The 15,212-nt window shown below is 46.1% G+C and overlaps 1 protein-coding gene across 5 annotated transcripts in view; it reads left to right on the forward strand.

Annotated features, from left to right (window-relative positions):
- Positions 1-489: 489 nt before the first annotated feature.
- Positions 490-15,212, forward strand: part of LPAR3 (lysophosphatidic acid receptor 3) — a 72,809-nt gene continuing 58,086 nt past the window's right edge. The window contains exons 1-2 of one of the 5 annotated variants that reach the window (XM_033431853.2): positions 490-673; positions 849-964. Coding sequence is in view for 1 of the 5 variants with exons in the window: in XM_033431839.2 (XP_033287730.1) it covers positions 3,201-3,215 (15 nt within the window). In the remaining 4 variants the exon portion in view is untranslated. The other 4 variants (XM_004262968.3, XM_033431867.2, XM_033431859.2 and 1 more) reach the window with 4 other exon arrangements.

Here is a 15,212-nt window from a genome sequence, read left to right on the forward strand (position 1 = left end):
AGGTGCCCAGGAAGGGTCCCAAGCCAAATGTCTGTGAACACCTGTGGCCTCTGGGGGCTGCCTGCTCCCTCAGATAGCTTTGGAGCTGGAGTTTTAGAGCAAGCGGTCAGCCTGGCGGTGAGCTTGCCTCACACGTGGGCTGTACTTCCCTGAAGCCACTTCAAACAAATCTCTCCCCGCAGTGTGAGGAGAGTGAGGAGAGGCACAGGAAGACAGTGATTTAATACGGGGCTCCGAGGTACGGCCCTGTAGGGACTGTGGGTGCTAGCGGTCCTTGAGTGGGCGCCATCTCCCCCTGGAGGCCGGCCACACTCCTGGGGACCAGTCCCGGGCAGAAGGGCATCAGCAGAAGAGCCCCCGAGCGCCGATCCGTGCCTCGCCAGTTGGGGGCGCTCTCTCGTGGGAAAGGTCGGGCAGGGCGGGGAGGGGCAGGGCGGGACTCGGCCCCTCCGCCCCCTTGGCGCCACCCCTCGCTCTGCCAAACTTTCCTCGGGTTCCGGGCGGGTGTCAGCGTCCACTGGAGAGGAGGCGCGCCGCCGCCTGCCCGCTTGCCGCGTCGCCCTCGGCTGCTCGCGCCCGGCCCCCGGTCTCCCTGTCGCGCTCGGCCCCGAGGGCATGCGGCAGCAGCAGGGGTCTACGCTCCCGGGCTCCGCGGCGCGGGCGAGCGTGAGCGGTGAGTGGGTTCCCGGAGGGGCGGCCGGCCGGGGCGCATGGGGAGGCTTTTCGGGGTTGCCTGGCGTCCAGCCCGGGCCCCAGACCCATTCCGAGTACCTGGGACAGCCTTCTTTGGGCGCTGTGTGGCGCATCTTGCCCTTTCCGCCTTCTTTAAAATTTTTTTTTTATTTTAGGAGGGAGAAGCAGTCGGGATGCAGAATCCGCGTAGCGCCCGCCCCAGCTGTGGGCTGGTGGGCTGGGCGCAGAGGAGCGCAGAGCGGGGCGCAGGGTCCGCTCTGCTTTTGCACAGGTGCTTCTTTTCCAAACTCGGTTTTACAGCCGTCGATGGTGAACTGAGGTTCTCTCGTGGAGCCTAGGGATATAACATTTTACAGGCTTCAGTTACTCCCTAGCCTGTGGTGTGTCAGGGAACAGCTCGAACCAAGCAAGGCATCCAAAGATTCGGGAAATGGTTATTACGAACTAACTAGTGACACTGTTGGGGGTTGTGCTTTGAGAGTAAGTGACGGTCCCCGCGGTCCCCCTCTCACTACCGGCAGACAAAAGTGCTTTGTTCTGTAGCAGCGTTACTTTATTGCTTTCCTTCAACAAGTTGCAACTACCTAAAATGGCTTAGAAATTTCTCAAGCAAGTACTTTGAGGAGTGACTGTGAGTATTGGAAACAATTTAGTCTTATTAAGGTCATCATTTAAACTGCCCTCAAAAGCATTTTTAAACTGAGTATTTTCCACGAAGTGTGTTCCTGGTGCTTCGTTACTGTCATTGTTGTACACTTCTCCCTCCTCATTTCTTTGCTGCCCTGAGTATTACCTGGCCTTGGAACGTTACTTTAGAAGTTAAGGGCCTCTTAGCTTCTCAAGGTTCCTACTTGCTTTTTGTAAGTCGGAGAATAAAGTAAATGCCAAACAGGTGATCTCTTTACAAGTTGCTTATTATTTCATGCACTGCACAGCATGTCATTAATGCATGAACTTTTGTGTTGCTAAGGAGAGTTGTTGGGTTTTCCAGTGAACTACCTATCAGTGGTTGCTAGCCCAGCTTACAGTGAGGAATTGCATCCAACTTTGTGTGGTCTGAGTCCTGGGAATAGAGTTTTCCTCTTTTTTGAACAGAAGTGATACAGTTAAAAACACACAACCTTGGCTCTATTAACACCATGCTAGTCTAAACAAACTGGGCCATTCTAAAAAGACCAGCAAGCAAACCCTACCAGTGGGGTTTATGTACTTGAGATAAGCTTCTGGACTTGTTTCTTGTGCCATGAGACTGTATGACTGTATCATGTAGGGACTGGACATCCAATCATCTGGATGTAACTTATATTGATTGTTACTACCAGGTAACTAGGACAATAGATTATTTTGGCACATTTTCAGGTTTTCTTTTGTCTTAAGAGTTCAAAACTTTGTAGCTTCGATTAAACGAGAAATAACACATTTCTTTTCTAAACCTGACAAATGCATAAATAGTAGTTACCAGCCTCTTTATATTGTTAGATCAGATCTATTTTAGGTATCTGGCTGTTTTACAAGATGTTTGATAGAACAGATCTGCATATGTTTTCTCTGAATGAAGACTGAAATGAAAACATTCCAATGTGGGATTATTTTCATGTATGTCCATCAGAGCCTACTTGAAACTCTACATGCTGATTCTCTCTCATTTTTCCAAAATACACAGGCACAGAGGAACCACTGTACACACAGCATTGTAGCCAGGCAGCAGTCAAAGTACACATTCTCAAAGTGGTGTACACATGCCCAAGGCTGGCTGCCTCTCCCCCAAGTTTTTCATCTTGGAGCAGAAATCCACCATAACCTAAGCCCAGCGTCTTATTTTGGGCCGTGGCAGGGGGAATCACTGTAACTTGAATGGGAATTACTATAACTCGAATTACCCATTAACCATTCTCCTTGGACTGTACATTAGTTCAAAATGCTCTGTAGCCTGTGATTATAACCAGCAGAGTGGTTAAGTCTGATTGCAAGGTTCTAAATGGCAGAGCCCAGGCCTAAGGTATTATTAATGTGGTGTAAAGAGAAGAGCAGGGCTTTGCAGAGAGACCAGGCTTTGTTTCAGGCCAGGCTTTGTAACCTTGTATACTTTGCTTCACCTCTAAGCCTTAATTTCCTTGTCTGTAAAAATGAAGATTATACCCACCTCCCAAGATGAAAAGAGAAAGCACTTAGCAGGGTCTCTGATATACAGGAAGTATTCCTTATATGTTTGTTGCCCTCTTTTCCTCCTGGATAAAGTATTGACATTTCTATAAACATGGTGCAAATGTACATTGCAGTGGTGAGAGTGCAAAGGTAGATTCCCAAGTCCTTGGTGATTTAGAGATGTTCTGCTCGCTTTCCTTACCTGCTTTCCTCCTTCCTTGCCATGGTCCTTTTGCTCTTCCCTCCATCATTTCTCCTGCAGGTACTGAGCTGCCTCCTGCCTGGCCTTGCTGATCCTTTGTCCCTCATCCTGGATTCTGTGTTTATGTGGAGGAGACCCCTGGAACTTAGTTCTACCGTGGATGGGAGAGATGGAGGTGAGGGGTTTAGAGCTGTCTGCAGAAGCCCTGAGAGTTTGTGCTTTCACGGTGCTGGGTTAGAGAGGCAATTTGGAGTACAGGGGTCTGGGTTCTAATCCCAGCCCCACTCCTGTGAGCTCTTGTGACCTTGAATAAATCACTTATCATCTCTGAATCAGTTTTCTCATTCACACGATGGGGATAATAATTCCTTTTCTAGCTACCTGCATGGGTTGTGTTGGGTCCCATTAAGTCAGGCATGTGAAAGGGCTTTGTACCTGGTGAGGGCCACGTAAATGTTGGATAAAGAGACAGGGCCTCCAGATGTGGGACACCCCAGGCAGGTTGTAGGGGGTGGGAGGATCTCCATGTGGGAGTTGGACATGCTAAGTGGTCATTGCTGCCGTCTCTCCACACCCCTCTTTCCTGCCTTCTGATGGCAAATGAGATTTTAAGGAGGAAATCCTGCCAAAGGTTGAGAAACTGCTCTGTGGGAAATATGAAAGGAAGAGAAATTTCAGGGCTGAGATTACCTAACGTTGTGTGATCGAAGGCACAGGGCAAAAGGTCCAAAGAAGTTTTAATTCCCTCTTAGAATTACCTGTACTGTCTGCTCATCTCAGTTCTTAGTGGACAGAAACATAGGGTTAACTAATCAGCCAATGAGACAGAGGAGAGTGGTACTGGAGATCATCAGACGTTGAATTGGGGTGCCCTGTGCCGTCCTCACTCTCCTGTGCCTTCTTGCTAACTTAAGTCTCTGAGGTTCACTCTGCAAAGCACTAAACTGACTCAAGGCATCCCCCCACCCCCCCACACAAACAATTAAGCTAATTATTTAATTCAGTCTGAGAGGTATGTCTTGCTCTCTGCCTGACCTGCCTCGTGAGCCAGGAGAGTAGTGCCCAGTGAGAGGAAAGTCTGACTTCCTGGATTGTCCCCGCCCCCTCTTTCCCAGACTGATGTCAATCATCCTTATTCCTCTTCATCTCCTGGCCTGGCCTCTGCGGCCCTTGACCCCTAGCCTCTGGTCCTGTCTGCCTACTTCCTTGAACTCCATTGCCTGTGCCCCTCCCTGCTCCCATGGACCTTTCTTCCCCTCCTCAGATGTGAATCATTCATATACCTTAGTCCAGGCCAGACTGGGTGTCGCTCTGGAAAACAGCCTGCCCAGTATAGCCTGCCTCACCCCTTCCAAACAATGTTAGTCAGCCCCGTAATTACTCATCAGCTAGTCCTATGTCTTTATTGTTCCCTGGGACATTAGGCTGCAGGACCTACTAGCCCTGGTTTTGTTTTGTTTTGTATTTTATGCAGGCCTCTCACTGTTGTGGCCTCTCCCATTGCGGAGCACAGGCTCCGGACGCGCAGGCTCAGCGGCCATGGCTCACGGGCCCAGCCGCTCCGCGGCATGTGGGATCTTCCCGGACCGGGGCACGAAGCCGTGTCCCCTGCATCGGCAGGCGGACTCTCAACCACTGCGCCACCAGGGAAGCCCTAGCCCTGGTTTTGACGCAGCTGTGTGCAGATTCAGTGGTATCATCAAGGGTGGCTTGGCAGGTGCCGGGGTTGGGTCGGACGGCACTTTAGCCTCCCCCATAAGTGCCACTAGTTTGCCCAAAGGCTCTCCAAACAAACATGCAGTCTAAATAAAAGCAGTGTGCTTGCTTTGCAAATGCAGCTTTAAGGCAAGCCCCCTTTCAGTCAGTCTGCCCCCAAACCCCTCCTCTTCAGAAATTCTGGAGCTGTCTCCAGAGGGACTCAGACCGTGTAAATCAGAGGTGGTCAGTAGAGTCAGTCAGAGGCATTCACTTCCCAAGGAGAGCTAGAAATTTAACGTTAAGGCTCAGAGCCCTTGAGAGTAACTAGTTATTGAAGATCAAAGCAAGGCATCAGGTATAGAACATCACTGAATCATTTGCCTCCTGCCCTGGTTGATTTTTTTTTTTTTTTTAAAGGAAGAATTCTTTTTTTTTTAAATTAATTTATTTATTTTTGGCTGTGTTGGGTCTTCGTTTCTGTGCGAGGGCTTTCTCCAGTTGCGACCAGTGGGGGCCGCTCTTCATCGCGGTGCGCGGGCCTCTCACTGTCGCGGCCTCTCTTGTTGCGGAGCACAGGCTCCAGATGCGCAGGCTCAGTAGTTGTGGCTCACAGGCCCAGTTGCTCCGCGGCATGTGGGATCCTCCCAGACCAGGGCTCGAACCCATGTCCCCTGCACCGGCAGGCAGATTCTCAACCACTGCGCCACCAGGGAAGCCCCCCGGTTGATTTTTAATAGGCCAGTCCTTTAAATGGGAGCCCTTTCCCTGAACTAAACTGTCACATGGGTCTGGCAAATAGAAAATACATATAATTTTTTTCTATAAAAATGGCCTTAGGATTAGCGTTCTCCAAAGAGATGGAACCAATAGGACATATATAGCTGTTTATAAGAGGAGGTTTATTATAAGAATTGGCTCATGGGATCATGGAGGCTGAGAAGTCCTGCGGTCTTGCCATCTGCAAGCCAAAGAACCAGGAAAGCTGGTAGTGTAGTCCAGTCTGAGTCTGAAGGCCTGGGAACAGGAGCTCTGATGTCTGAGGGCAGGAGGAGATGTACATCCCAGCTCAAGCAACCAGGCAAATTTGCTCTTCTTCTGCCTTTTTGCTCTATTCCGTCTCTCAGGGGATTGGATGATACCCAGCCACATTGGTGAGGCTTATCTTCTTTACTCAATCTACAGATCCAAATGGTAATCTCTTCTGGAAATACCCTCATGGACACACCCAGATAATGATTTACCAGCTACCTGGGCATCCCTTAACCCAGTCAAGTTGGCCCATAAAATTAATTCTTCCACCGCCAAACCAGGAAGTTGACACGGGTACAACACTACCGTCCACAGAGCCCATCCATATATCATCAGTACTTCCCCAAGTGTCTCTTTTTCCTGTCTGATCTAGGATCCATGTTAAATTTATTTGTCATGTCTTTTGTAAAATAGTTCCTCAGACTTTCCCTGTTCCTAAAGTCCTTGCAGTTGTACAGGTCTTAACATTTTGTAGATAACTCTCAACCTGGGTCTAGCAGGTGTTTCTTCAGAACCAGACTTAGGTCATATGTTCTTGGCAGGGTGCTCTGCTCTTGTCAGCACATCGCATTAGAAGGTACACGATGTCAGCTTGTCCACCGCTGGAATATTGGCCTTAATCACCTGGTTATGTTGGTGTTTGCCAGATCTCCCCACCTTAAATTCACCATTTTTCCCTTTGAGACTTATTGGTATTTGTGGGGAGGTGTTCTGAGGTTATGCTAATAGCCTGTCTCTCATTAAACATCCACCTCCAGCCTTATCATTCACTGATGACCTCTGCCTGAATCAGCCACCTCTCTGAAGGTTGCCAAATGGTGATTCTTTATTTCCATCACTCCTTCCACATTTGTTAGTTGGCATTCTGCTCTTAGGAAGAACTTTCTTTCTCCTTCATGCATTTATTCATTTATATTAGGAAGTATTCATGGGTTCCTTTTGTATACAATATGTTGAGATCTCTTACTATAATTACTTATTTTGATGCTCAAATTGTTCTCAGTTTGACCAGTGGGAGTCCCTTTGAACTGGCTCCTTTGTCCTTTTGACATCCTTATCATCCATTGAACATTTTAAAATTTTCTGTCACCACAAGGCATCCCAGGCTTATCTTGTACTTTCCCTCTCCTGGTTAGTCATCCTTTTTGGTAGAGAATGGTATTTAGAAACCAAGATACAGAAGGTTGATTGTGTCCATTTTTACTGAGGTGTCTTAGATCTCTCAAAGGACAGAGCTAGGAAATATATGTATATATGTATTTACACATACACATTTATATATTTTCTGCATTAGGCCATATATTGTAAAATCATGAGTTCATACTAATACCTCCAATTCCAGTCCAACACCCAAGGACCTTTCTAGTCTTATCACTTTATATCTTTTTACATATCTTCTCTGGCAGTTAGAAACTTGACTCTCATTACCTTCAATATTTTTACTTATTTGCTCAGAGTAGCCCGCCTCTCAGCCACAAAGGCCATCCTGCCTCCTCTCTGTCCATCTCTCTTCCCACTGCTGCTCATCTTTGGTGCCAGGCCTGCTAACCCGTGTGTCTATGCCACTTTATTATCAGCCTCCAGTCCCTCCAGCTCACTACTCTGTGTGGCTCCCCAGCCACAGCCCATGCTTCTGTGCAACTCCCCAAACTCTCTCCATCATACTGCGTTCTCAGCCACATGCTGACCCCTCAGTTCTGGGGAGGGAAGAAAAGAGAAGGCAGAGGAAGAGAGAAGAAGATGGGAATGAAAGAAAGCAAAGATAGAAACAGCATATACCTTTTTAAAGGTTTCCGTGGATTGCTACCAGGTCATTACTAGCCTTTCTCAGTTAATTTCCAGCCTAATTTCTAGAGTCAGATAATTGATGTCTGTGGCCTAGTTCAACTGGTAGTCTCTATTTTGTTGATGGAGAAAGTAAAATGCTTTAGGAGAAACTGTTTCTTACGTTATATCGTTCAATATGTTAGAAGTAAACTGGGTTGCTTGCTCTTCTGAGCTTTCTCTGAAGCAGGCAAACTGACTAATCATCGCTATTTTCTATCGTGTATTTAGAGTTTTATTCAGTCCTTTTCATTTGATTATGGATTTTTCCCATAAACTCTTGTCAACAATTCTAAGTAGAGGTACATTTACAAATTTTTATTGACATTTACCACAACCACATTATATTACGTCTAGAATCACTAAATATTTGCAAAAGGCATTAATGTCATTATGGAGAACAAATCTGCATTTTTATTTCTCTTGGGGTTAGAGGATTAACGAAAAAAGGCTCCAGTGGTCAGGGTGGTGAAAAGAGCCCTGGGCTAGAAGGATGAGAGCTGGTCAAAGTGAATCAGTGTCTCCCAGTTTTAATTTTCTTTGTAAGATGGAGAAAGCTACACTGCCCATCTCACCATGGGATCAAATGGGAAGAGAGACATGAACTCACTTTGAAAACTGTTCAGTGGTATATTAGTGAATATATTTTGAGGGATTACTCTATGATCCAGATAGAGTAGTCTAGAGGAAGCATGGTAATATGATTAGAAGGTTAAACATCAGGTTTCCAACCCCTCTGGCTAAACTCCTTTTATACTTATTCTCTGGGACCAAGTAGTTTCAACTGATAGTGAAAAACACCAGTTAGTGACCCTGGACAGGGTGGTAGAGGGGAGACGTTCTTGGGGTTGTAATGCCGGTGACCCACCCTGTCTGAGGGAGGGATTGCCTCCTTTGACCTCCCCTCCCTGGTAATCTCTCTTGGGATCCCCCTCCCCAACCTATTGGGAACAGACTTACCCTGTTGCTTTACTGGACTTGTCTCACTCCTCTGGACCTGGCAGTGGGTTGAGGACTTTACATTGGCTGTTTCATTCACTTTGCCCCAGTAACCCAGTAACCTGACAAGTTAGATCTTGTCTCCCTTTTGTAACAGAGGAAATTGAGGCTCAAAGAGGTTAAGTAACTATCCTCAGGCCCCACTGATAATAACAGTAATGAAATTAACACTCTGTGTCAGAGGCTATTCTAAGCACCTTATTTAAATCTCCCTATAGTCTTAGGAAGAAGGTGCTGTTATTATCCCCATTTTATAGATGACAGAATTAAGGCACAGAGAGGTTAACTAACTTGCTGGTACGTAAGGCTTCACACTCGGGCCAGTTATCTCCAGAGGCCATGCTCTTTTGCTCTTTTGATATCCAGTTTCCCCAACACCATTTGTTGAAGAGACCGTCTTTTCCCCATTGTATATTCTTGGCACCTTTGGCAAAGATCAATTGATCATATATGCATGGGTTGATTCCTAGGCTCTCTATTCTGTTCCATTGATCTATATGTCAGTCTTTATGTCAGAACCATACTTTTTTGATTACTGTAACTTAGTATTACTATTGCTTTGTAGTATATTTTGAAACCAGGAGGTATGAGGCCTCTAGATTTGTTCTTTCTCAAGATGGTTATGGCTGTTTGGAATCCTTTGTGTTTTCATGTGAATTTTAGGATTTCTTTTCTATTTCTGTAAAAAAAAAAAGATGCTGCTGAGATTTTGATAGGAATTGTTCTGAATCTGTAAATTACCTTGAGTTGTATAGACATCTTAACAATATTAGATTCTAATCCATGAACACAGCATGTCTTTCCATTTATTTATGTCTTCTTTAATTTCTTCCATCATTGTGTTGTAGTTTTGAGTATACAAGTCTTTTGCCTCCTTGGTTATGTTTATTCTTAAGTATTTTATTCAGTATGATGCTATTGTAAATGGGATTGTTTTCTTAATTTCCAAAAAGCTTGTCGTTGTTAGCGTATAGAAATGCAGCTGATTTTTGTATGTTGATTTTGTATCCTACAACCTTACTGAATTCATCGATTAGTTCTAACAGTTATTTTTTGTGGGATCTTCAGGGTTTTCTACATATAAGATCATATCATCTGCAAACATGATTTTACTCCTTCCTTTCCGATATAGATACCTTTTATATCCTTGTCTTGTCTGGCTAGGACTTGAGATACTTTGTTGAATGGAAGTGGCCAGAGTGGGTCTCCTTGCCTTGTTTCTGGTCTTAAAGGAAAAGCTTTCAGTTTTTCACTGTTGAGTATGATGTTCATTCTGGGGGTCGTGCTCTTTAACCACTCTGCTTACCTGCTTATCTGCTAATATTTGAATGCAGAACCTGAAGCCTGTGTTCTTCTGCCACACCACATTGTCTCTCCTCTGCTTCCTCACCCACTTCTACACTCCTGCCTCCCTGCTTTGTTTCAAGCAACAGAAGAGGGAAGTGGCAGTCTCTTAAGCCTAGTCACTGTGGCTCTAGGCCCATACTCTTAGGCAGGAGAAGAGACTTTCCTGGACTGTGGTCATTTTAGTGTAAGTATAGGATGCCTTTGTTATTTGTCCTTGTTAAATTGAAGTGTTAGAGCATGAAGAGTTAAAATTCCAGAATGCCAGTTGTATATTCTATTGAATTTTGAGGAAATTTTGAGTTAACTTTCTTGGGAGGTACTATCTACCATTTATTGAGTACACCCTATGTCCTAAGCATCTTGCTATGCGCTTTGTATACATTGCTTTAATTATCCTTTCAACAATCCTATATAGTTGTTGTAGTTATTATGTTGTAGTTATTTTTAGAGAGGAAGGAAAAGTCTCTGGCCAGATCGGCAGTTAGAGCCATCGCTGAAAGTGATGAGCCTACATCTGACCCAGGTTCAGCTGACGCCAAAGCTTCTGCTCCTTTTCCCCCCCGCTACCCGGCCCTCCTATGTGTCACAGTCTGCCATGCTCTCCTTGAAAGTGTTTAGGTGACCAGAGCTCCACTGGTCTGGCCTTCCATTCTCTAAACCCTGTTTGAAATACCCATGCTAAAATGTCCATTTCTTTATTTATTCTGACCAACGAACGTCCATTATGCACTGGAGGAATAGAAATAAGCAAACCACAGCAAAACAAAACAAAACTCCCGTTCAGAAGAAAGGGAGACATGCAGCAGACATGATGGAACCCCGCTGGGCAGCAATTAAGACTTCCCTGCCCTGGTCCCTTCCTCTGCTGTATGTGAGAGGCTTCCTGGTGGTCCTGACTTTGACTCTGTTCCCTGGGAAGTTCTTCCTTGTCCATTACCCTCTGTGGCCATATCTGAAATGGGTGTTGGAAAGTGTGAGCTCCAGGCCACTCTGTGGCTTCCACAGCAGTATAATTCCTTAAAAAGTTTATAGGCTTCTGGTCTGTTTGCTTCTAGTCAGTTCCATATACCAGTTACCACATCCAAATTCTATTTTGGATCAAGGTCTCAGGCATTTCTTTTTTCCCAACTTCTATGCGGGGCCCATCTCTCTTTTCCTCTCCTTAGTGGTTTCTGCCCTGAAGTCCTCTAAAACATGGACTTGGGCAGGAGAATGCACGCTTACCCTTTACTGTCGGCCTGACTTCTTTGTTCCAATGCCATGTTTTATTGAGAGGCCTTTGAGAAAGGCTGTGAGCAGTGATACTATTTTCTGCTCTGTGGGGTCGCAGAAGCAGTTCACTTTTCCAATCTTCCAAGGCCTCCAGCTTCTGGTTGCTGACCATTCTTTTCCACCTTTGCTTACAAACGATCCTTGCCTGAGCTCATCTCTTTCTGGGAATGCCTTGCTAAAAGCTGCGAGAAGCAGCCAGTGCCTGCACCTAGAGCTGCCAGCTTCTTAGGCAGAGAGGCCTCCAAGTACAGTGATTTGAAGACAACAGTTTATTTTTCTCTCTTGTTAACAGTCCTGAGGTGAGTGGTTTGAGTCTGAAGGGCTTCTTTTATCTTGTTTTTCCACTATCCACCAGGGCAATGTTTCTCAAACTCCCTTTGTTTCAAGACTGGATTTTTTTTATTGCCAGTGTGCCGAAGACAGATACTTTTGGTTTATACTCCACGGATCACACACTTGTATTTCACAGCAGTGTCAAACTGTCGCAAACATTTCTAGGTGTTTATTCACAGTTTCTGGACTTATCTCCTCATTAACGGAAACGTGTCCCTGGACTCCTCGGAGCTGTGCTTCTAGGGCTTTGCCCTGGTCTGAAGGTTCAGTGCTGATCACAGGGCTGCTTGAGCTCCAGCTTGCAGGAAGGTGAAAGAGCTCGGAGGCACACACGCTATTTCAGGGCTAACCTGGAAGCTGCGTACTTCATTCGTGCCGGTCCGTTGGCAAGAAGCTAGTCACATGCCTCCCTGTAAGGAGGCTGGGAAATAGAGTTTTTTACTCTATAAGGAAAGGAAAACATGGTTGAACACTTTGTGCCATAGACCATAAAGCTAAACAATGATAAAAGAAATATTTATGAGAGAACTCGCAGGGCAGCAGACAATCATGGGCAAATGAGTTAGAAGAACTGTTCTGAGTTCAGTGCCTTGTCACTCAGGACAGGGCCTCTCGGAAATAGAGTCTGGGGTCCTGCTGGCCTTTTCACGCAACCAGGGGGTCAGAGGCTGGTTGTGCAGTGAGGTTAACAAGAGGGAAGTTCACGCGAGAAGAGGCTGAGAACCATTCTCAGGAGGAAATCTAGAAATCAAATACCCAGGTTTGGAGCTGGAATCCACAAGGTGGTATTCAGAGCGCTGGGGCAGGGGCAGATCTGAAGGCTTAGGACACTGCAGCAGTCAGGATCAGTGGGCATCAGGAAAGGGGTTCCAATAGTCTACCCTGAGCCCAAGCAAAGCACCGGAGGAGGGAGGACAAAAGGTCTTGGCCAGTGTGAGCCAGACGAAGCCTCTCCAATCCCAAACCTCTCTGGCAGCTTGCAAATGCTATGCTGCAAACAGCTAGTGAAGCCCGAGGCCACCATTGTTTTAGCCCCTGCATTAAAACCTGGTGCTTAAACCTCAAGCTCTAGTCCTATCCCGATAGCTGAACTGAGGGAGGTTTCATGTCCCAGCCTGCATACATGCTACCCTTATGGTGACTTTCTTCTTGTTTATCTTGAAGGCAGTTTGGGAGCTTAGCATGAGGGTGAGAGGACATGAGCGGTGTCAGGGCTTGAGCTAGTTCAGGAGTCATGCACATAGAGGAAAAAACTTGAGCAATCATAGCTCTTGTGGAAGAAAGTTTAAAGGGAAAAGAAGAGGGGGCTGAGAGCCAAGTCTAGGAGTATGTACACTTCAAGGCTGAAGAACAGCCTTGAAGAACAGGAGACAGAAATACTGAGAACAGTGGGAAAAGAACCAGGAAAAAGTAGGGTCACAGAGGCTTGGGAGGGGAGTTACAAAAAGAGAATAACTCTCTCAGCGTCCACAGTGAAACCAAAGAAAAAGAGGACTGGAAACAAAGGAATTGTTATTGAATTATTCAATAAAATTGAACATATTTTTATTATGTGCTGATTACAGGCAAGGTTCTGTGTTTGTGCCTCAGAGAACAGGGAGACAGAAGGATACTAGCTCTGCTTCCAACAGGTTTGGAAGTGAGGCTAAGACGAATCAATATTTAATATGATGTGTTGAATGCCACAGGAGAGCTACCAAGTATTTGTCAGCCAAATTTCTTGGAAGAATAGCCTATACTTTCTTTCCACTTCCATATCACCCAAGCATTATTCAATACAGTGTGATCAAGTTTCTGTCTCTTCTGCTTTCAACCAGTGAACTAAAACTAACCAACACGTGAACCAGACACGCGTTGTCCACGCACCTGTATTGGGCATCAGGTGCACAGACATGAGTAAGAAACTGTGGTGGCCCTTCAGAAGCTCACAGTGTGGTAGTAAAGGCTGACACTGAGGCAGAGGCTGCTTCCACAGTGCAGTATCAGGGGAGTCCCCCTCCAGTGGCTAACAGAGAGTCCGAATTTAGTAAATAAAAAGTCACCTTAGGAGAATGAATATACACATGTCTGAAAATTCCAGGTATATAGATGTGTACAGATTCCAGAGTCAAGGACCACCTCCGGTCTCCCCCAAGTGCGTTTGTATTAATTTACGAAGAGTAGAGGTGAGGACCGCTAGAATAAGATGAGACTGTTGATGGAATAGAAATGAGTTTATTCCTGACCTCCCTCCCCCCAGTGCCTTGAGCCCCCATGCTTCTTTGTCTACTCAGTGACTAAGTCTAGCTTGTGTCCCCAGGGTCTAAAGGTCATCTGCCATTATAGCATCTCCACCTAGGTTGCAGCCTGCAGAGCTTCTTGGAGAGTAGCGCTTATCCAGCATCTCCCACGGCTGGCCCTGCCACTGGAAATGCCACTGTGGAGGATGGATCAGTAGTGCCACCAAAAGGCAGTCCTCGTAGTGATGGCTGCATGGCCTTGCATCAGGCTGCAGTGTCCCCTTTGGCTCAGGTTGTCATTACCCTGACCCCCTCTGCCCTGCTCTCCTCACAGCACCTTAAGGAAAACTCTACTGCTTCTTTCTCTGCAGTGTCTAGATTCAAACCTGGCTAACCTTAGGTCCCAGTAAACACTTCAACCCATGTCATTTATTTCCATGGTGTACAAGAGCACAGAGTGGGAAGTGAACCTTGATTACACTGGAGGACATCTGTGAGGTAGACTTCAACATGCAGGGATCTGTTGGAATCCAGTGCAATCATCTTTATTGTATATAATGCCTCTAACTATGGGCAAATCACTCATTGACTGAATCACTTACTGTGTGTAGTGAAATTTACTAGGGTTCTGGTACTCTAAGGGGACATAGGGGGCATCCAAAGAATTGTGATACTGGCCCATGCCTTTGGGAATACGGTTTATTCCTCTTTCCTTCTCTGAGAGTTGTTACATTTATAACCAGGAAATATTATGTGTACTATATCTTACTAAAAGATTTAAGAAAAATCTATAACATAGTAACACCTTACAAATAACACTGTTGTATTACAATGTCCTTGAAGATATCTGTATTGCTCAGAGTTCCACAGGAAACATGATATCGTTAATTTGGTATCTGGAGCGGGGGATGGTAACTTGGTAACTGGGGGAGGGCAGAATTCATGGAAACCAAGAGATGGTACAATGACCCAGAGCTAGAAACAGCAAGAAGCTTTTAACACCCCTCAACCTGGAAGCCAAGGGGAGGGAGACGGAGAGGCTGCCTGCCAGGTACTAACCCAGCCAACCCGCAGCGACCTGGCAGGGAGGGAGCAGGGGAATCAATGTCTCAGCCTTGCCCCACCCACTCCTCCTCACCTCTCGCTATACCTCTCAGGGCAGGAGCTGGAGGGCAAGGAAGCCGGTTGATTCAGTCCTGCAGGGAAAAGAGCAAGTGGAGGAGGTTGGAGAGGGAGCTGGAGGGACCCATGGATGAGATCAGGCACAGCGTTCAAATGCCTTTTATATGCATTTCCGTGACCCGGTTACCTTCATACAGATGTGCTGTTTTACTACGAGACATGCATAGGGTGGGAGAGGGGGGCAGGATGGGGATGGCTATGAGTTCCTTGCTTTAGTGATGAAACAGCAGTACCCTCCTTTGGAGCCTCTGAAGCCTTCATTAAAACAA

The sequence above is a fragment of the Orcinus orca genome, chromosome 1 (genome assembly GCF_937001465.1).
Source record: "Orcinus orca chromosome 1, mOrcOrc1.1, whole genome shotgun sequence".
Taxonomy (NCBI): domain Eukaryota; kingdom Metazoa; phylum Chordata; class Mammalia; order Artiodactyla; family Delphinidae; genus Orcinus; species Orcinus orca.